The 19927-nt window shown below is 48.3% G+C and overlaps 2 protein-coding genes across 14 annotated transcripts; one reads left to right on the top strand and one right to left on the bottom strand.

The window, feature by feature from the left end:
* Positions 1-1380: 1380 nt before the first annotated feature.
* Positions 1381-9798, bottom strand: LOC122376190 (N-acetylglucosamine-1-phosphotransferase subunits alpha/beta-like). Of its 6 annotated transcripts, none has more exons than XM_043355927.1 (2): positions 9698-9798; positions 1381-5373 (listed from the first exon to the last, which is right to left on the bottom strand). In XM_043355927.1, the coding sequence occupies exon 2, from the start codon at positions 5254-5256 to the stop codon at positions 2032-2034; it is 3225 nt and encodes a 1074-aa protein (XP_043211862.1). In that variant the 5' UTR covers positions 5257-5373; positions 9698-9798; the 3' UTR covers positions 1381-2031. The 6 variants fall into 6 exon arrangements, with proteins under 6 accessions (XP_043211862.1, XP_043211863.1, XP_043211864.1 ...); XM_043355928.1 differs by having other exon boundaries at positions 9715-9736; XM_043355929.1 differs by lacking the exon at positions 9698-9798 and adding an exon at positions 9643-9697.
* Positions 5872-13391, top strand: LOC122376191 (transmembrane protein 50A-like). 8 transcript variants are annotated; one of them, XM_043355940.1, is made up of 5 exons: positions 5872-5926; positions 10660-10770; positions 11246-11358; positions 11645-11805; positions 12231-13391. In XM_043355940.1, exons 2-5 carry the CDS (start codon positions 10675-10677, stop codon positions 12338-12340), a joined length of 480 nt encoding a protein of 159 aa, XP_043211875.1. In that variant the 5' UTR covers positions 5872-5926; positions 10660-10674; the 3' UTR covers positions 12341-13391. The 8 variants fall into 8 exon arrangements, with proteins under 8 accessions (XP_043211875.1, XP_043211868.1, XP_043211870.1 ...); XM_043355933.1 differs by lacking the exon at positions 5872-5926 and adding an exon at positions 9298-9354; XM_043355935.1 differs by lacking the exon at positions 5872-5926 and adding an exon at positions 9384-9668.
* Positions 13392-19927: the final 6536 nt, after the last annotated feature.

Below are 19927 nucleotides of genomic sequence, written 5' to 3'. Positions count from 1 at the left end.
CCTTATCATGCATCAATTCTACACATGTTGTGAAAATTTCAGACCAAGGTCATTCAAGGTCAGGTCACCAGGTCACTTGAAGTGACCTCACCTCATAAAAAGTTTCAATGTCTGTCATAGCTACACCGAGTGACCGATCGCTTTGAAACTTTCAGCGATTGCTAAGAGCAATAGCATGTACAAAATGTATATCTCAGAATTTTGATATCGATGACCTAAGGTCAGGTCAATTTTGCGACCTCCCCATTATAAGTCAATGGGAGAAAATTGAAATGCGTCTCTTTTGGACGAAAGACATTATAAACACTCCCAAACACTGAATTACAAGTGGTTTAGACACACTGAACATGAAAATGGTGTCCGTGACCCCTGTTTATGCCCTGAGGTCATCTTAGGTCACGAATGGTATCTAACAGTTTTTCGCAAATAACTTTTGATAGAGGCATGCTAGAGCGATGAAAACACCTTAGATGTGTTCAGCTCGACGATACGTATCTACTGATATGCAACATGACCCTTTCCGGTCAGGTCATGACCTTGACCTGAGGTCAAATTTTCAAGTTGACCTTTCAAGGTCAAGTTATAGTTCATTCGATGCGTCTTGACGAGAGGAACACGATGCCGGTAAAAGTAAGCTCGTACAAGGCTTGGGTCAAAAGTTATTGCAGAAAAACTGTTTCCGAAAAAATCGGCTATTTTTGCAGTTTTTGCCCCCTGCAGGCAAAACCGTTGACGTTAGGTCAAATCTGAGAGAATTACTCAGAAAGGGCGTTAATAGGGCTATCGAATGCGCTTTTCCGCGGCGCTGTAGCTCTATTGGTTCCCGAGTTATGCGTTGGCTTCTTGGAAATTTTCGACATTCGACCTGGAAATCGGCGAAATTTTGCCTTCAATGACCTCTGGTGACCTGACCTTTGACCTGACCAAAAAATTGACCGAAGTGATTTCGTCATTATTTTTGACGCTCTTTCGAACGCCGCCTTCCGCGTATCGCTACGTGGCCCAGGAGCCGAGTTAGAAGGGGGGTGTTCAAACACCCCCCCCCCCAGCAGGGCGTGGAAATCCAGGACCCCCAGCCGGGCGCGGGTTAAGTAACATAACGTCAATGATTTACTACGAGGTCGGAGTTTCGCTTCGAAATGTGCCGCATATTCTGAAACCCTAGTACCTACTTGACGGCACGCATTTGGAGAGGTAGTGTCACGTTTGGCTTTTTGACGAAATTCTATTGCAGAATGTTGATGGTGCTCAGACCGATTCTAAGAACTTCAAGTCCATCTATGCAAATTGGAGACCGTTCTGGGAAATAACCTTTGAAGTCCAAGCCAAGCGTCACACCCCTTCGGCGATCAACCAATTAGACTGAACTGAGAGGCGGTCTGGTACAAAGTGCATCATTTATTGACATTCAACAAAATGAGTAAAAAACACACAAAAGGAAAGACACCGCACTCAACAAAAGATCCAACAAGCCAGACAAAATGCCCTGTTTCAAGTACATTCTGGGTGGACAAGCAGCCAAGACGATTGAGGAAGAGACTATGGATCAATGCTTCCATCCGTCAGTTACATACACCGCATCCATGAATTAACGAACAAACGAGTCTTCCTCTGATTGAGATCACATCACTAAATCGAGAAGTCGACGATAACTATCATCGCATGTTTAATCACAAGGGTTTATTGCCAATGGTACTCGTACTGGAAAAAAGTGATCAGCCCCATATGTAAATGTATCACAAACGACTTCATGACTATACAATGTTCACAAAACTTGATTAGGAGATAGGAATACAAAAATTGGTTTCACTCACAACATATACGATATGACTAAGGCACGTCCTTTTCACGGCACATCTCGCAATGCAGTGACCACAGCACCCTGAACGACCTTGCTCGGTCTCAATTTCACACTCCGCAATTTCAGCAGACCTGAATAGTTCTGCATTTGACAGCACAGCACGACTAGATAGCACCAATCCTGAAATAACTCGCCACACCGGTAACGCTGACCACATCCCTACCACTGTGTCAGAGCTCCACCACCATCCTGGCAGCCCGTCGCCGCCGTCTGCACACGGCCGACCACAGCTGCCCGTGCAGCAGCGAGGCCAGCAGCAGCAGCGTCAGCAGCACGGTGGCGACGCGCAGCAGGCTGCGCTGCCGCTCCCACTCGCGCAGCTCGCTGACGTGCTGAAACCGGTTCCGATAGTTGGCTGGCAGCTCAAACTGCGAAGGCCGCGGGAACAGCGCTTCGAGGAAGTCGACCAGAAGGGCGTACACCAGTCGCGTTTCGGACTCGGGCGCAGCGCCCACGTTGTTGTTCAGGCAGATGAATTTGCGCGGCGCGCGACGCAGCGAGTCGAGCGCGCCCACCAGCAGACTAGAGTTGGAGCGTACCATCGTGAACGAGACCAGCTCGCTGGCGTCGACCACGCGGTGCGGGTAGCGTGTCCGGTTGCCCAAACTACGCTCCATTTGCGTTGTCAGTTCGGGACAAGTCAGCACGGCCTCCTTTGTGATCACCGGGAGGTTCGAGTCTAGGTAGCGCTCCCCGGGAGGTGTGGTCAGATCGGCAGCGGCAGGCACGGCCTCGGCACAGCTGCGGAGGAGAGCCCACATACGATCCAAGTCCTCGCGTGTCAGCGGTAACACCCGAAGCTTCGTCAGGAGGGTGCGAATCTCCCGGTCCGACCAGGTCCCCGAGTCATCGGTGTCGATGGTATCGAAAATGTCGCCCACGGGAACCCTGTCCCGCTCAGACATCAGGAAGTAGAAGTACGCAAACGCGAACTGCATGTCGTCGCCGGAGCGGAGTCGCGCCGCCGATGTCCTCGCGAACTCGTCGGCAAACGTCGCCTGCAGGTCGGCGATCACGGCGCGAGAGAACAGGTGTGGCATGTGCGCTACCGCTCGTCGCTGCTCCGGGCCGTAGCGCCGATTGTAGAGCCGATTGACTTTGAGCAGGCTAAGGCCATAGGTGTCCAGCTGGTCGACTGGGTTCAGGTCATTGCCGAGGTAGTGACGTTCTTTGGCAGACAATTCAGAAATGGGGCGGATTCCTTCCGGTTCCCAGCGAGAGTTATTGCCTAGTTCGAGGTCCACAAGATGTTCTTCTGAAACGGGAAGCGCAACGGGGCGGGCACCTAGCAATCTGCGCCTAGGTACCCGATTAGTAGATCGATTTATACTCGGGACGGCGGCAAGGATTCGTTCAGACATGTCAATCGTAGCGTTCACGGCGTCAGCTGCGAGTTTTAGAAGTTCCACTCGCTGCCTCATGTAAGCGCGGTGATCGGGGAGACGGCGTTCGGCCGCGCTGAGTCGTCGCTCGAGGTCTGCATTCCATTTATCAGAGCTCTCGACAAGCTGCTTCAGACGTGCGGCTTCCTCAGCCACACTCAGGGACGCCTCGGCTTCCACTCCAGAAGTTAGATAAAATTCGATCATTCTCTCCTCATTCGTCCCATTTGGTCCCCGCACAGTTCCACTGATAAACACAGGCAGTCTCCCGAGAGTCGCATTCGGGCGTAAGATCGCGACTAGCACGGCGAATCGGAGCGTGAGGGACATACCGCGCAGCGCGTGCCGAGGGGGAGACGACACCGCCTCTGGCTGCAGTCCCTCCGGCAGCTGGCTGGCGTTCCAGTAAACTGCCAACGATCCTGTCGGGATCACGTACTCTGCATCATCCCGGAGAGGCCCTAGATCGGGCAGCGAGCGCAGTCCGGCCACGCCACAGTCTCCCAGGTCATACGCGCATGCCGCGACGTCACAGCTAGTGTCGCAGAAGTGGTCACCGAGCCAGGCGTCCTCACAGCCTGTTGAACAGAGTTCCGGCGCACCTAAAGCCGCGAGCACAGCGTCATCGCTCATACCCGCATTATGGTCTACGTCCTCGTCCGCAGGATCAGGTGCAGGACTTGGCTGCAGGTTCGGGTCGACGCCGACACAGTCGCCAGCGTCCCAGTCGCACGACTCTGTATTGCAGGCGGCGTCACAATGACCATCGCGCAGCCAAGTGGCCGAGCAGTCCAGGGCGCAGTCGGGCACGCGCCACGCGAGGAAGACGTTATAGCCGCCGCCTGGAACAAGAAAATCTTCCGGCCAGACAGGCTGGCCCAGCAGAACATCGTCGTTGAAGTACAAAAAGTGTTCCGAGAGTCCTGGGATCCGATGAATATGAGCTTCAATCGCCGGACTGGAAAACGTTGGCAAGTGATCATGGTCCGGGAAGATCTCCTCATGTGTGACGAGCGTCAGCTTAGGGTTGTCCAGCGCCAGCCAGTCTGGAATCTGGCCATTGGTGACCAGAAACACGCGCCGTACCCAAGGTGCGTGCCGTTCCAGTGACCTCAGGGAGTAGCGCAGCTCCTGCGAGTCCGCAAAGCGACTTAACGATACCGCGTCAGCGGCTGCGTCCGTCAGCCACATGAGCCTTGCTCTCAGGGCCTGCGCTGTCCCGTTCTCGGCCAATAAACGGTCAGCCACGGCGGCGTCCAGCATTTTGAGCACGAGCGCCCTCCCGTCATCAGCACGAGCCACCTCCTTCGCACCAGTTTTCTGCACATCCGCAACCCGCTGCAGAAACGTCTCCTGAATCACAGTTCGTCCGATCAGCACAACGTGATCAGAAACAGCAGCAGACAGAGCAGCGCTTTCGTCCCAAGTCCAGAACATCTGATGTACGGTGAAGTTGTCCTCATTGATGCGGAACTCTGTACCGCGCTGCAACACGTCCTGGGCTTCGTCTACGCTGGCATAGACGAGCAAAGTGGCAGGCGGACCGGGAAGCGGCGAGGGAAACATCTGTCGTGGTGTGGCGCCGGACACGAAGAAGCGAACGTCGCTGAGTGTCATGCGGCGTGGTAGCGGCGGGACGACGCTCAGCTGGGAGGAAAGCAGGCAGTTCGGCAGGGGGCAGTTCTGACGCCAGCTGGCTGGCGCCGGTTGTTGCAGATGTGACTCTGTTGCATGCAAATCACGTTGGAACTGAGGATCTGAGCCGTTGACCCAAGTGTACACAACATCTACTGGGTGGATGGGAAATGGTTGATTGGGAACTGGAAAGCCAAAGAGATTGTCAGATAAAATAGGCTGGGACGGGCAGAATCCTTCACCCAGGAGAAGCCATCCAATTATTAAAGATGACAACCAAATGGCAAAAAAGCTTGTAAGGGAACAAGCTGTGTACTTGATAGACATGGTGTCATAAAAGCATCTTTGCATGGACTTCAGTGAAAATGCTTTTGCCATTTAGTTTGTTGCCAATTTCTTGATCATACAAAACAATTCAGGAGTGCTCAAAATCATGGGAGCTTCATCAGCTTCACCTGACGATCATTCATCTGTCAGCCATTGTGATGGAAAATCCTGCAAAGGAAAGAACAGTAAAATGTAGCATTCAAAACAGATCTAGCACATTTCAATCAGACAGAAGCAGAGAATGAGGCTTTTGTGATAATTCATTATTTATTAACCATTCTCATTCTAACCGAATCTTTGTCATTTGTTTTATTAGTTTCCAAGTGGCTTGAACAGGACATGGCACATCATTTGTCATGCTCTGAAGCATAACATTATCAATATTCAATTTAAATTAATTTGTGATGTGTCAGTAAAAACAGGCAAGGTGCAATGTGCAGGCTGAATGTGTGTGCCTGAACCAGGGGGGTTCGCTCCCGTGCCTTCAGCATTACGAAAAATGGCAACAGCCCGTGAGCAGCATCAGCGCTCACGCACATGTTCAAGGGAAACGACATGTAATGGACTGCTAACGAAGGCCCTCTCCACCAATCAGCGCTCGGCATCTCGAGCGCTGATTGGCTGGTGGCAAACGCGTCATATGTGGGTCTCATTTTTTGCGTTCAGTGAACGCGTTATTTAATACACAGTGGCCTATGGAGAATGGCACGCGGAACTGGAGGTCAGTGTTTTATTGCTTCGTACATGCGAATGGGGGTATTTGAGTGGCATTTGACACCATTTTCGAAATCTACAGTGAATTTCTGATCGACTCATGTATATATTTTTATGAATTTGACAGTATTATTGCTACATAGTCGGTGTTTTATGTTGGTGTTGTTTCTCTCGACCTTTGTCTTGGACTCTTATCCTATCTTTTCTCGAAAATGCTTGCCATAACCAGGTCTTAACTGTATCTGTATAAAGGGAATATGTGTTGAATATGAGGAGAAGGTAGTAATGACCATTCTGCCTATCAAACTGCCAGAAGGTGTGCTTGTAAGGTGATTGAAACCACAGTACGGGTTGCAGATGTGGGTTTGACATTAGCATTGTTGTTGTTACCCCACTTGCTCTAATAAAATGGCAACATGGGGCTATGTACCCACTATTGCACAGCCTGGTATCAAGCTGGTTGATATGTGGAGGATAATGAAAGCATAAAAACTTTTCTTCAGTGAATAGGAGCGTTGCGTCTTGTGACTTATGTCAAGTAATTTTAAATGAAATGATTGTGATTGTAACTTTTACTTCAATTATTATTGCTAGTTTTGACCTTTTTAATCATCAAGTTTTATGTGTACCAATTTCATATGCCTGTGTAATGTCTGTGCGGCTTTGTGCAGTGAGTGAGCGTGTCTTGAAACAAACCAATTTATTTTGTACCTTTTTTTTTACTTCAACAAATGTATGTCAAAGGACAAAAATGTCATGTCTATTATCATTGACACTACTACAGCTAACTTTGCCTATATTCCTATCTTTCAGAGGCATTCATCTGCTTTCCAGTGCAGTACCTAAGAGGCTGCAACTGAAACTCGCACAAAGGCAACCAAGTGTCACTTCATCAGCCTACAGTAACAGCCCATCTGTAATCAAGATATGGGTGAAGTGGCATAGAAGAACAACCAGTAAACATGAAAAGATGTATTTTGTTTTGAACTATTTCTTAGTATAACAGAACAGCACAGTGCACACTTACTGCTTTTTATGTTTGCCCTATGTGCAGTTTTGAATAATTTTAACTATGAAATGCTTTTGCTAACTACTCTCTTTACATAAGCTTCCTTTGTCATGCCTGTGTAATTTTGAGTTTACATGCATGATGTAGGCATGTTAGCATGTATTTCCCTTGGCTTCATAAAACTACTTCCAAGCATTTGTTATGGACATTGGTGCTACCTACACCTACCTACCTGTATATATGATGCTTCAGATGTGTCCAGTAGTTGATGAAGGGAGAAGAGTAGTAGGACAGCTGATAGGCTGATAGCTATTACCAAAAATATGTGCTTGTCTGCACTTCGGGCTGTTCCATCATATGCAACCTCTATTTACTTCCTTGCGTTAGAAACACCCCATCTTTTGTTTCTTTCCTGTGCGCCCATTGTTTCCGTGGTGCTATATATAAACGTCAAGTTTGAAGTTGGTATCCAAGTGAGCAAAATTTGCATTATTTCAGGCCGTCTTGAATCATTCGTCTTGAATTATATCCCTAACTGACATCCTGTTATTTGTCCTGCAATGTCTGTGCCTGTGTCCGCCCTTACCTCCGGCTCCAGCCTCCAACCAGGCCTGCTGAGTGCTGAGCTATGTCGCCGGCGCGGTGTGTCGCCGGCGCGGTGTGTCTCCACTCCACCCGACAGCTGCTAGGAATCGTCCTGTGCCATGCGCCATGCGTCACAGCAATTGTAAGCTGCAGGTCACATTCGGACTGATTGGCTCCGCGTATGTGCATCCGGCCGGGTGCTAGTCGATATCAGGGACGTGGGTCGGACTGTTGTGGCGGCGTGCACTGTGCTGGTTGAAGTTGTTGTATGTATTTCTGTTAGTGAAAAGCATTAATACATAACCGTGGCCGCAGCCCAATGTTATTGTGGATTTCAGAGGGAGTGGCCAGTCAGGAGGGCCCCATGTGGGTATAGATCCAGTGTCCAGTGGGATTGGCTAAGATTTCCGGCGATTGATAAACGCTTCTATGATAGTAAACCTATTGAGGTACGAGGGAAGGTCACGTGAGGAACCTGACCTTACTAAACTGTTGTGAAAACAAGACACATACGAACGGTAAGAAACCGACAGCTCTTCTTTCTGCCAAGTGTCATCTTTCTGTGAAGGATTTCTTGGCACTGAGTGTCCAGAAATTGCGTTGCTTTTGGACTGTGTAGAGGCTCACGAGCGACAACATAGGTCACCAACCTGACGTACCTTAAATATGCGACTTGTACCAGAAGATCCAGCTTGATCAAAAGATTGTACATGTCAAATTTCAGCTCTTTAGCTCAAAAGAATTTTGAGTTATCGTAAAAACCGTCAGTGTGGCACCGTATCGCCTCCCCGCGCGGTCGGAAGGTAAAAGTTCGCCGGCTCTAACTAAACAAATAGTCGTCGTATCGCAAATTCATTGACGGCGTTCGAAGCGTCGTTCAATTTACTTTCGAAACATATCCTAACATTAACATTTATCTGCCTAGCGCAATCTCCAACAAGCAAAAGTTCCGTGCATTCATCCTCATACAGTGTTAGCGGCCGCCGGCCGCCGGCCGCTGACCCACATTCGCGTCATCAGGGAATGCCGCAACTAATTTATTGTTTCCAACTTTTTTCCCGGAGCGTTCTACCTGGTTTATATAGCCTTGGCCTGAACATCATATCAATATCATATTTTACAATTAACTTCCATTTTACATTTATTGCCCTTGACCTTGGAGAAACAGAAAGGCACCAAAGGAAGATAATGCAAAATCCACAAAATAAATGTTTAACTTACAGCAATATAAATAACTACAACTATTCTCACAAAAGCTAACAAAAGAAACAACCATCATGAAAATAGTTCATTATACTGATACACCCACCCTCACATCGCCAGGCCAGCTCGAACTGAATCACAACTGAATCACGTAGAATGGGTAGGTACTTGGGCTTGGACTTGGAAACACTGCTCGACGGTCACAAGGCCATATATAAGTTCAAGTTATTACTATAGTTACTAGTGGTGCCAATTTCATGAAATTTCAATTCCAATTCCGATCCAATTCCAAGAAATTGCCAAGTAAACTTCCAATTTTGTCCAAAGCGGGGGCTATTCCAATTTTTACGATTTTTGCATTTTTTGCGTAAATTTTAAAAGTGTTTAAAAGCGTTTTAAAGGCCTCCGTTTTAAAATTTAAAATTTTAAAGGCCTTGTGTTCCGATTAATTTCCAAAAAATGTTAAGAATTCCGTCCAAATTCCAAATTGGAATTGGACAAAAATTGGAATTCCAAGAAAAGAAATTCCGATTGGCACCAATAATAGTCACCGTGGTTATTACTTGTTTGGGAAATGGGAATCACATGTTGACAACACAGGGGGGCAGGCCGGAGCCAGCGGCGCCAATATTGAAAAGGTTGCGTAACGATTGTCAAAGTATGATTTAGCACAAAAACACTGCAAAATCGAGGGCAAAAAATAATAGAACTGGGATAACCAGCAGAACCATGTAACACACCAATAATTATCTGCAAAAACTTAAAATGCATGTATACTTTGCATGCTGCATAAAAAAGAGCATTAAATAGCCTGTCATAGAGTTTTGTATAATCGGCTTGCTTGCAAGAACTTTCGGAGTGGTTTTGACCAATTCATTGATATTTGAGTAAATCAAGCTATTTCATCGGAACTCTATTCGACATACAGCATTTAATAACACATCATATTGGGGTAAACTTGAAATCCTACAAAAGACTTGCTTGTTCAAAGCACAAACTCGTTTCTATTTTTGTCTGTTCTTTAGACTGTGTTTCTAATAGGGCTTGGGCTTGGCGCAGTTCCCAACACAACAAAGCCGTGTTCTGCGCGAATAATTCTCAAAATAAACTTATATAGCATACCTACCTATGTGTTAGATCATAGATGACTCACTTTGACTTTTGAGTCATATTTGCTTGGACATTTGTATCATTTCTTGTTGTCAGTTTGCACCTTTGTAAACTTGGTAGCACAGTTCAAGTTTTGGCAAACCATGACTAGGCTACTGGAATAAGAAATGAATTTAATTAATTTATCTTAGGTAGATTTAATTAATTTATCATAGATACCTGTGTACGTAGAGTTACAAGTTATGACAATAAATGGGCATGGAATCAGTTTTCTTCATTTTGGTGTGCTCTCATATATCATGCTTTTGCCTTCTAATGACTGGTATAGGTTAAAACAAGGGTCATTCATGTCATGTTTTTTTTTTTACAAAGACAAAGTACAAAAGTGTCAGCTCAGACTGGAAAAACATGTTTTTGTTGCTTTGTCTGGTGTGACAGGTGGATTGCACCAAAATTTTGGCGCAGACCCCAGCATATTTGTGTGTGCCAAAATTAAGGCACATGGGTTGATGAAGAAATTTAGGCACAAATGGACAAACTAGAAATTTTGTTGTAAAACGATGTTTCTGAATCTGGGCACTGACTGCTTCTCAAAGTGGTGCATCCATACACTTCTCAAGGGGTATGGATTGTGGGTGGGCAATGGCTATCAGATCATTTACTTTTTCCCCATTCCAAATTTGTGTTCAGATTCAGATTGAGTGTTGTGATTTTCAGGCAATATTTGATGTGTGCTTGTGTAAAATTCTAGCTTGAACTATTTGGTGTGGGCTGATGCACATTTTCCAGTTTGCGCCAAATCCCCAATGTGCCTTTTGTCCATTATATTTCAGAGAGAAATACCCAAGATGGCAGGCTGTTTTGACTCGATGCGATTGGACTGCGAGTGTCTGGAGCTGGGCGAGCGAAGGAACGCCGTGGCTGCGGCCGTCAGTGGCGTCCTGGTAAGATGGGCTGACCCAAGGCTACATGAACCGGCTCACCCCAGCGGCATGTGGTTTCACGGACTAGCTGCTCTTACAATCGGTGAACATCATCTATCTCGGCGCTCCGGCTCGTAGGGATGGATGAGTCTGTTGGTGGTTGCTAAGTCATAGCATCTAGTGGGCGTATTATAGTGAAGCTGTTATCTCGACATTGACAATGTGTTAGCCGATGATCTCGAAAATAACCAATAACATTGTATTGTAACCCGTGCTGACATGCTAACAATTTTGTCAGAATTTTATGACGTGTCTTCTAGATGATTAGCTGCAAGAAGCATGCTTTTGCCGTGCTAACTAGTTATGCCACTTCTTACAGTGTCTGTACAGTTAAAGTTCATCGAATCCAAGCCTAGGAAAACAAGATGGTTTGTAATTATCACATTGTATTTTAGAGTGTTTCATGTTTTGATGACGATAATTTTGCTTATTTCAGTTCTTCACCGGCTGGTGGATCATGATCGACTGTGCTGCCATCTATCCGAGCATGGAGGAGATGCACCACGCCTATCACGTCTGTGGAGTGATCGGGACTATATCGTTCTTCATGTGAGTGCGCTGTAAATATGATGACGCCGAATTGTGTGTGTTGTCTATATTGAACACATATATAACTGATGACATGAGACAAGCGCTGTTTGTTACATGCCTCGTTTTCCTTCGAACTGTATCTCCTACATTATCTTTTTGAGCATTTTGGTAACTTCACATACGTTGTACCCTTCAAAATGTGTCTCTACAGTCTTGAATCTTGATGAAAAATAAAATCTTGAAAATATTTGCCCACCACAATCATGCTCGCCTTCTGACCGTTCCCACTGCTTCTTCTGCATAGGATAAACGCCGTTTCCAACGGGCACATCCGCGGCGACATGTACTCGACGGGCTGCCTGGGCCAGCGCGGCGCGCGGGTCTGGCTCTTCATCGGGTTCCTGCTGGGATTTGCTGCCATCATCGCCGCCATGTGGATCCTGTTCGCTGCCTACGTTGTCCCCGGTAAGTGTTCCTCGACGGAGTGTACGAAGGGGAAGGTGAATGCTGGGTCAGTTCACACTTCACTATTGGTCGTGCGCCGTTTTGGTGAAACGCGGCATGCTTTCGAAGTGTTGGTTGCATAGCCATATTTTATAGTTATGTGGTGTTCAATTGTTTGATTCAACTAGATTGGCAAACTTTTAATGGTCTCCGTTTTTGTTGTTAGATATGGGTAAGGGTTTGCACGTATTTTGGGGAGAAATTACTTTTACTGTACAATATGTTTAATTTGGCATAATCTTCTTGATTCTCAAATTAACACCATACTTTCGTCACTCTACTTTCGATTTCGCTGCGACCGCTCTGCTGTTCTTACCGTTTCCCTCGTCCCTGTGGTCCACCTTCTGTTGGCTGTGCCATCTGACCCTCCCTCCTCCCTCCCCCAGGAGGCAGCCGGTCCCAGTGGCCGGGCATTGCCGTCGTGCTGCAGAACCTGTTCATCTTCGCCGGCTCGCTGGTCTACAAGTTCGGCCGCTCGGAGGACCTCTGGGGCTGAGCGACGCTGGACGGCAGTGCTGCGGTCCGTGCCGGTCACCCGACGGTCTAGACAGGCTCACGGGGATCGCCGGGGTGTCCTCGATCGCCGGGCTTTCCGCGTCGCGTGGTGGACTCTTCGAGGACACTGGCGGCTAACCTAAGATCTCGCGTCTGTCGGGGTCCTCTTTCTCGAGCGCTTTGTTTCACGCCGGTTTTGTGTCAGAACTGTGTTCTCAATCCGGGGGTCGTCTCCCGAGCGCTGTTGAGCGGAGCTACCCGGCTCATCTGCGGGTGCTCACTTGGAGATGATGGCAACTCCGACTCGTTCGACCGGCCTGGTCACATCTCTGGTGCTCACCGGTCGTCTACCGCTGGACATGACTGCCCCAGTGCTCCAGCTACGGCGTGTGTTGTGCGCTATCTTTACCGAGAGTCGATCTGGCTGATCCCTCCGCAGTGGGAGCGCCCCGACGACGCACGGACTCGCCGGGTGGACATCGGTTTCGTACCGTGAGAGATCGGGACTATTGAGAGTGAAGTGCGGAGTGTTCACCGTGGGAGCCGGGAGGTGTCTGATGGTGCCTCACGTTGGATATGTCTTTGGTTGTATACTACCAAAGGGTATGTCTGCTCTGTTGGGGGTCTCTTAACTAGGCTAGTCCCCTTGAGGCTGATAATGATACTAGGCATTGTATTAATCGTGAATGGGATATAATGTAACGGAGATTGGCATTGTTCGAATTGTGAGGGAGCTTGGATTATTCGAGCAATATTCGACGGTGTGAAGGGTCTATTGCTTTCGTGTAAGAGCGTCAGAGTGAATATGAAGCAGCATTCCCTTTTCGGCGTTCTTCATTCAGACCTTCAGTAACTTCGTAACCATTTGTCATATATGCTCCTCACTGTCTTTGGTTTGTGCATCGGTGCAGATTTAATTTTATGTATAAGTAGCTATAGCATCATAAGCACTAAGTATGACCACGAACCTGTTAATCGACAACATATTTAAAGTTTTCGTTTGCTGAACACCTTCGGCGAAATATCGTGTGAAATAAAGCAACATGGAGACAGCCATTGCTATGATATTTATTGCTGACTTAAAGGAAACAGTTCACTTTCCTGAAATTAGTATTTTGCTATTGATTTATGATTTTTATGCTCAAAATGATCATGAAATAAAATTAAAACTTTTTGTAAAAACATTTTTTTCTATATTTTAATATAGGACGAACTATATTCTACGTAAAATAATGTTTGACGCGGAAGCTTATAACGCGTTGACCAATCATATCGCGTAGTTCAAACCTACGCATACTGCATTGGCTGTAAGCAGCATGCTGATTGGCTGACGATGACGTGGCTGCATTCCTGTGCAAGGCACACATTCCTCTGCAAGGCACTCTTTTCGGAACGAGAAATGGAATATCTTCGTCTAGGGTGATCATTGAGCCGTAAAAGCTCCTGATTTGTGCTAGTCCCAGCTCAAGCTAAGAAACTGCTATTCCAGTTCAAAACCCCATGTTAAAAGTGAACTATTTCCTTTAATTCGTTCTGAGAAGAAGCGACAGATTTCGAGGCGGTTACATGAACAATGAAACTCAGCTGAACTGGTGTTGCTCAAGTGAATGAATAGCCACCGGCATCGAAAAATAGCTTCACGCACCTAACACTATTGATAAGCCTTTTATAGGTGAGAAATCGTGTACGAGTCACTTCAGGAAATCTGAGGGATTGCTGCCCCTCATGCTCGCTCGCTTTGTAATCATTCTTCCCGGAGCCTTCCCAGTATATAAATACGACCGAAACATGCCAAAAAAAAAAAAACTTTCAAATGCTATTGAAGTGGCCAACTATCCTCCCCTTGTTCTTCCGACGCCTCTCCTCCCCCCCCCCCCATCGGAGGACATCTCGCTCGAGGGCCGCACGTCTCCTCCGCCGCTGTCGTTCTGTTTACGATGCGTCATTTGGGGCGAGCTCGGCTGCCATGGGCCGGCGGTGGCGTCCGGAGGCCAACACTGTCGGTTTGTCCGGAGACGGTCAACAAACAGTCGCCCCGGGGCGGAGAGGGCGACTAATTGACGCTGGCTACTGGGACGGATGGCGGCAGCCTCTCAATGGCGACTGACGAGGGAAGACGAATGCGGCTGTTGAGGCGACATGACAGAAGGGGTGTTGCGGGAGGTATGACGGGTAGAAGAAGGACGACTGAAAAGGGTGGGACTGGCTACGAATTCTTTTGCATTTGTTTTCATTGTGGTGTTACACGATTGACTTATGAATGCATCGAGCTTTGCATCTTAATTGATCTCCCGTCGATTTTACGTATAAAGCATTGGAGTTTAACACGCTATGCTGAGCATTACTGTTTTGTCCCATATGTGTTAATTTTAAATGTTAATAAGCATAAGAGCCAGCAACCGTGCAGTCTTTGGGAAAGACCTTCGCCGGCCGCACGAATGTCACCCACTACAGCCAGCAGCGACATTCAGCTCGCCATTCCACCAAAGTGCCGATGTGGCCGTTCTCCAGACCAGCCAGTGTTGACCGTGTCTCGCCGGTTGTTTGAGCTGTTCTGACCCCACCGTTAACCCGAGCCGGTGACCTCTGTTGGCTATCCGATTCAAGAATCCGATCGACCATCCATCGGCACGCCACAGAAGTAGATAGCGCCGCGCGGAATGTCGAAAACGACTGCCGTTTGTCGGCCCAAACAGCCGGACCAACAAAGCGGCGGCCGCGCCGCTTACAATCGACGGACAATCGTCGGCACAATCGCCGCCGAGGAAGCCTATCGATGGCGTCAGAAGCGACGCACGCCGCCGCTCCGCGCGCCGGCACAAAGTGTGAAGGGGTGGTCATTGACGCGGCATCTTTGCGTGCCCTCTCACCTGGCTGGGACTGGCGGCGGTGGGGCAGGAATGTTATCCCGGACCAGTGTCGCCGGTGCCTCTCATTGTGCCCATATAGCGTCACAGAGTCGTGGTTTAGTTCCAGTCGCGCCGCCGCTCCGCCATCCGCCGGCGAATCGGCACAAAGGTGTCCGTGTCCCCGAGTCCTCGCCATTCAGACGCGACGGCTACCTGCCGGTTAAATAGCACGCTCGATTTACCTCGAGCCATGGGAACAGAGCCTGTTTTTGGCCACTTCAGCCCCTGGTAGTATTGAAAGACGGCTGCTGTGGAAGGGGAGGGGATGCCACCCGCCGGCAGAGCGGGGGAGGGGAGGGTCGCACGGCCCCGACCACACCGGGGTGGCGACAGCACTGAGCTACTCCGGAGTCCCGGCGATGGTTTTCTGTCAAAACACGGCTTCTGTGCGTCGAGCGGGTGGTGTCGGGGTCTAATCCTTCCGTCTACAAGCGGTCACAACCGATGATAGTGGGGTGCTTTGTTTTACTTTTATGCTGGCATTAGGATCGAATTGATGCATAGCTGTTTCAGGGTGTGCTTGCATACTTGGTAACCGCATGTTACAGCATAATTTCGTGCGGAGCAAGTCCCAATTGTGCACATACCTGAGCACTAAATAGCTGTAATAACAAGTTCGCGACGCAAAACTACTCCACGTTTCCAGTAACAGCAAACGGGAGAGCCGGGCAAATTGTACGGTTCGGTGCACAGAACAGCTATAAATTGCTGCGCATGCCACCCGTGCTGTCTTCACCGTCCCTCCCTCGCCGATTGTGCACTGATAGCGCTGGCGATACCATGTCGCATCTCACATTCATCTGGACTGGACCAGTGCATTTAATTGCTCTCCAGTAAGGCCGGGTGCGTCAACTATATTTCGGGTATCCAAGAAATTTCATAGAAAGTAGAAATGGTGGCCAGCCAATGATTTTTTTTTGTGTTCTTTGATTGAGCATAGGTATACCTGCTTGTATGGGTACAAATACAGATACCTAAAATGGACAGGAATGGTCACCATGTAGCTCTACCCATGGCACGTGCGGTAAAACATGTATAGGCACAAAATACAGGTACCTAAAATGGGCAGGAATGGTCACCATGCATAGCTCTACCAATGGCACGTAAGGTAAAACATGTCACCGTTCATGTTACTTTAAATGAAACGTTATGCGCTACGTTTTATTGTTGTCCGGAACTTTGCAATGTCGCTGTCGTTCTTTCACGACAAAAAATATATTCGGATAAGTAGGTATAAGGTATTTGAAGTTCCGAAGGTAAATGCCTACCTACCTATAATTAATGGGTGCCTAAGGTGCCTATGACAGACGATTACCTACCCATCTAGTTAGGATGTTTGCCCCAAGGCACCACAGAATGTCCTCCTTCAATGAACAATGCGCCTACCACCTCCCGAACGACCACTCGAAATCGGACGGGCAGTCTGGTGGAAACCATTGCTGTGCTACAGGTAAGTGGTGTTACGCATTGCGGCAATGAAATACGGCGATGGTTTCACGATAATATAAACGTTGCCGCCTAGTAATGGCTGATGGCGGCGGCGGTGGGAGATGAAACCATCAGCCGGCGGGGTTATCTGCGCGTGCGCCGAGCAGCACCCGAGGCTGGTTTATGGTTCAGTCCGGTTGCCCTCGGGACAGAATCACTCGGTCATAAATCGGACCCGGTTAGTGTGCGCTCCCCGATGTCCCGCCTGGCCGGAGGATTCCATCCCTAAGAGCGGTTGAGGATAGGGTATACGGTGGAACGGACGACATTCCGGCGGAACAAGCGGCAACGTAATCTATTACATATGTATACTGCATATGGTTTGGGGCTGACGACCCATGTCTCCTCTTCTTGGGTCCTAAGACTTAGACAGCCCTCTCACAATTAAAAAAAAAAAACATAGTACTGTTCACTGAATCAATATGACAAGTCTGTATGCAAAGGGGATCAACACTAACCATGCTTTTGCAAAAGTCTATACCTATAAATATTGTCGTAGTGCCTATATGTACCTACGCACGGCGATGCCGGACTTAGCGTGCTCTGTTGCAAATTACCTATGCAGCCACGCTTTTTTTTAGCTATTTAGGTAATTACTAGAGTGTATCGATAACCGAAATTTGCAAGGAAACTGGCATATTATTTGGCGCAAGGACATAAAAATAATATTTGGGTGCAACATTTTCCTCAAAACTCAAAATTGACTGACCCGGAACGGTTTTTGTAAACCCCATTCCAACTGCTGCGGACGTAGGATGAAGCTTAAGTTCTCCCCTTTTGACGCTAGATGGCAGTGATTCCAGACTGTCTCTAACTTAATTTCAGACATCTGTAAACGTAAAAAAAGCCATTTGGATTAAATTATGCACATTTTTTTACATCATTGGTGTTGGTATATTGCTGTTTTTTCCATTGCAAGTGTTTTTCCATTGCAAATGCATAGCTTTCCACACATAATCACACATAACACAATACACAATACCTATGCATTAGCGCCCTGAGCTCTTAAACACGAACAAGTAAGTAGCAGATTAGGCAACTATTAGCAACTGAGCTCCTGCCGCATCGTACTTTAAGGACTACATATAGCCGGTGCAATTGTGTTACCAGCGACCAAATGTCAAAGTGGACACTGGTCAGGTGCTCGGTAACTGGTGACTGGTGAGCCAGTTTGCTTTCTGTCCTATCTTACGACTAATTCACCATCATCCTTACTTGCACTTCTCCGTGTTCCGGATTAACGGTCCGCCTAGCAGACAACCGATGGAAGTCAGCTTCGGAGTGACCATTTCAACAAATGTATGCTCTAGTCTGTCCCGTTGTGACTTGCCGTCAAAACAGTATGTCCCGGCGCTGAAATGCCGTCCCAGCGGTACAGCGGACTAGTCGTCAGTGGTTGATTGAACCGATTGAGCCTTGGTTGATTGAACCTTACATTGCCCTCTCCCTCTCGTGTTTTATCATCCCAGCATAGCCTGACCCAGAGCATTGCAACCATTATGGTGTCTTTTGACGGAGACGCTGCGGCACACAGCCGGTGCCCGATGGTCGACTTTATTCTGATATTGCCCTCTCCCCGCTAATTCATTTATTCATCATACCACGGCCCTAAAATGTTCTCGAATAGACTAACCCATAGGCTCTAACCAAGCATAACGAACAAACCCACTTAGCAGTCTCCGAACGTCTGCTGTTAAAATTAGTAGCCAGTAGGTGAAACCGAAACCGACGAGTGGCCACGTCAAGCGGTCCCTCAGTGCCCCAAAGGTGGTCACTTTCGGGGTAGAACTTGTCACAACTCAGCCTATCCTACCGGACTGCCGTGGGCTCCTCTCTTACCGCGCGGCGAAGACGGTGAATATCGTGCGCTGGTAGTTTTACATACAGCTCGCATCCCAAATAAACAGTTACTGCCAGCGAAGGCCCAACCATTCACCGCACTATGGTGCAGGTCCGGTGACTTTCCCGCCGCCCGTGTCACCGCGACCAATGGCGGCGACAGTGCCGTCGCCTGTCACCGTCCCCTCGAGACCCGGCGCGCGGCCAGCGAGTGATGCCGTCTGTATTTGTTTCTTTGTTTGTTTTGTTGGGTTAGGCTCTTTCGGTCCGACAAGACCATTTCAGAGCCGGAAGGATGATAGGAATTAGGGGGTGACATTGGTCTGGGCAGGCACCCTAGTGAGTCACCGGGGCTGATCCCGTCCAGAGGACAGGCCACCCATCCCCAAAGTACTCACTGCACCCGGCTACGGGGTGCGCTCCCTCGTGAGCCGCGGTGCAGCTCCAAGGGAGCAGCCCGCATGAGATAAAGTTGCCTGTCCAGCCCGGAGGGGGTTTCGGCGTGGAGGAGAAGGATTTCAGTATCCTGAGGATGGAAGCACGGAACGGATGCCGTCTGTACCGGAACAGCGCACTATCTGTACCCGAACAGGTGCGTCTATGTAGGTGGAATAGGCATACTACCAAACTGAACTGCCGCATGCGAGAGACGGCTACAGTCAACCAGGACTCGTGAGTCTGCGGTGTTTTAATACAGGATCACATGCAAGAGCCCGGTCACCGGCACAGATTGACTGTCAACCAGTCCGTGATATGACCCCTGCTGTAGCTAGCTCACGTTCGGGCCCTGCTCGGCGCACTTGCCGAGGCCAATGACGAGACCGACTTTTACGTCGGTCCTTCTCCGCCGCGCCAACCGAGTTAATAAAATACCTTTCACCATTGTTTTCATACATAATCCTATTATTTGACTCATGTGCCGTAATACTTTGCCTCTGTTGCCGCTCAGCCGTTTCAAGCGTCACAGGCACTAAATGAAGAGCTCTTTGCTAAGTGACGGTGAACTGGGCTGGTGCGCGATAGGCACTGGTGTACGCAATGCACTTTAGTTTTTAGGGTATTTCTATTACTTTGCTCAAAAGCAATGGCCATTTGTGACCCAGACAAACATACAGTGATCATAGAACAGGAGACATGAGAACAGCACGAAAACATAGCGTAGGAGAAAAGTGCATAGATGCGGTTTGATACTGTTAATGATGATGATACAGATATGGGCATTCAAAGTCCATTCAAGCCTTCCAACGCATGTAACGCTCTCCTATACACACCAAGGTATAAGATAGGTTTCGATCTGCGCCAGACAGAACAGGGCCTAGGCCGAGAGCCAAGAGCAAAACTAGGGCAAAATA

The sequence above is a fragment of the Amphibalanus amphitrite genome, unplaced genomic scaffold (genome assembly GCF_019059575.1).
Source record: "Amphibalanus amphitrite isolate SeventyFive unplaced genomic scaffold, NRLGWU_Aamphi_draft 002048F_arrow, whole genome shotgun sequence".
Lineage (NCBI taxonomy): Eukaryota > Metazoa > Arthropoda > Thecostraca > Balanomorpha > Balanidae > Amphibalanus > Amphibalanus amphitrite.
Note: the sequence above shows the minus strand (reverse complement) of the source record. Positions and strands in the feature narration are given on the sequence as shown.

Coding starts and splice junctions, on each gene's coding strand:
- LOC122376191 (XM_043355941.1), top strand. CDS start 10,633: ATGTGCCTTTTGTCCATTATATTTCAGAGAGAAATACCCAAGATGGCA. Junction 10,771..11,245: donor CGGCCGTCAGTGGCGTCCTG/GTAAGATGGGCT, acceptor TGCTTATTTCAG/TTCTTCACCGGCTGGTGGAT. Junction 11,359..11,644: donor GGGACTATATCGTTCTTCAT/GTGAGTGCGCTG, acceptor TCTTCTGCATAG/GATAAACGCCGTTTCCAACG.
- LOC122376190 (XM_043355927.1), bottom strand. CDS start 5,256: ATGGCAAAAGCATTTTCACTGAAGTCCATGCAAAGATGCTTTTATGAC.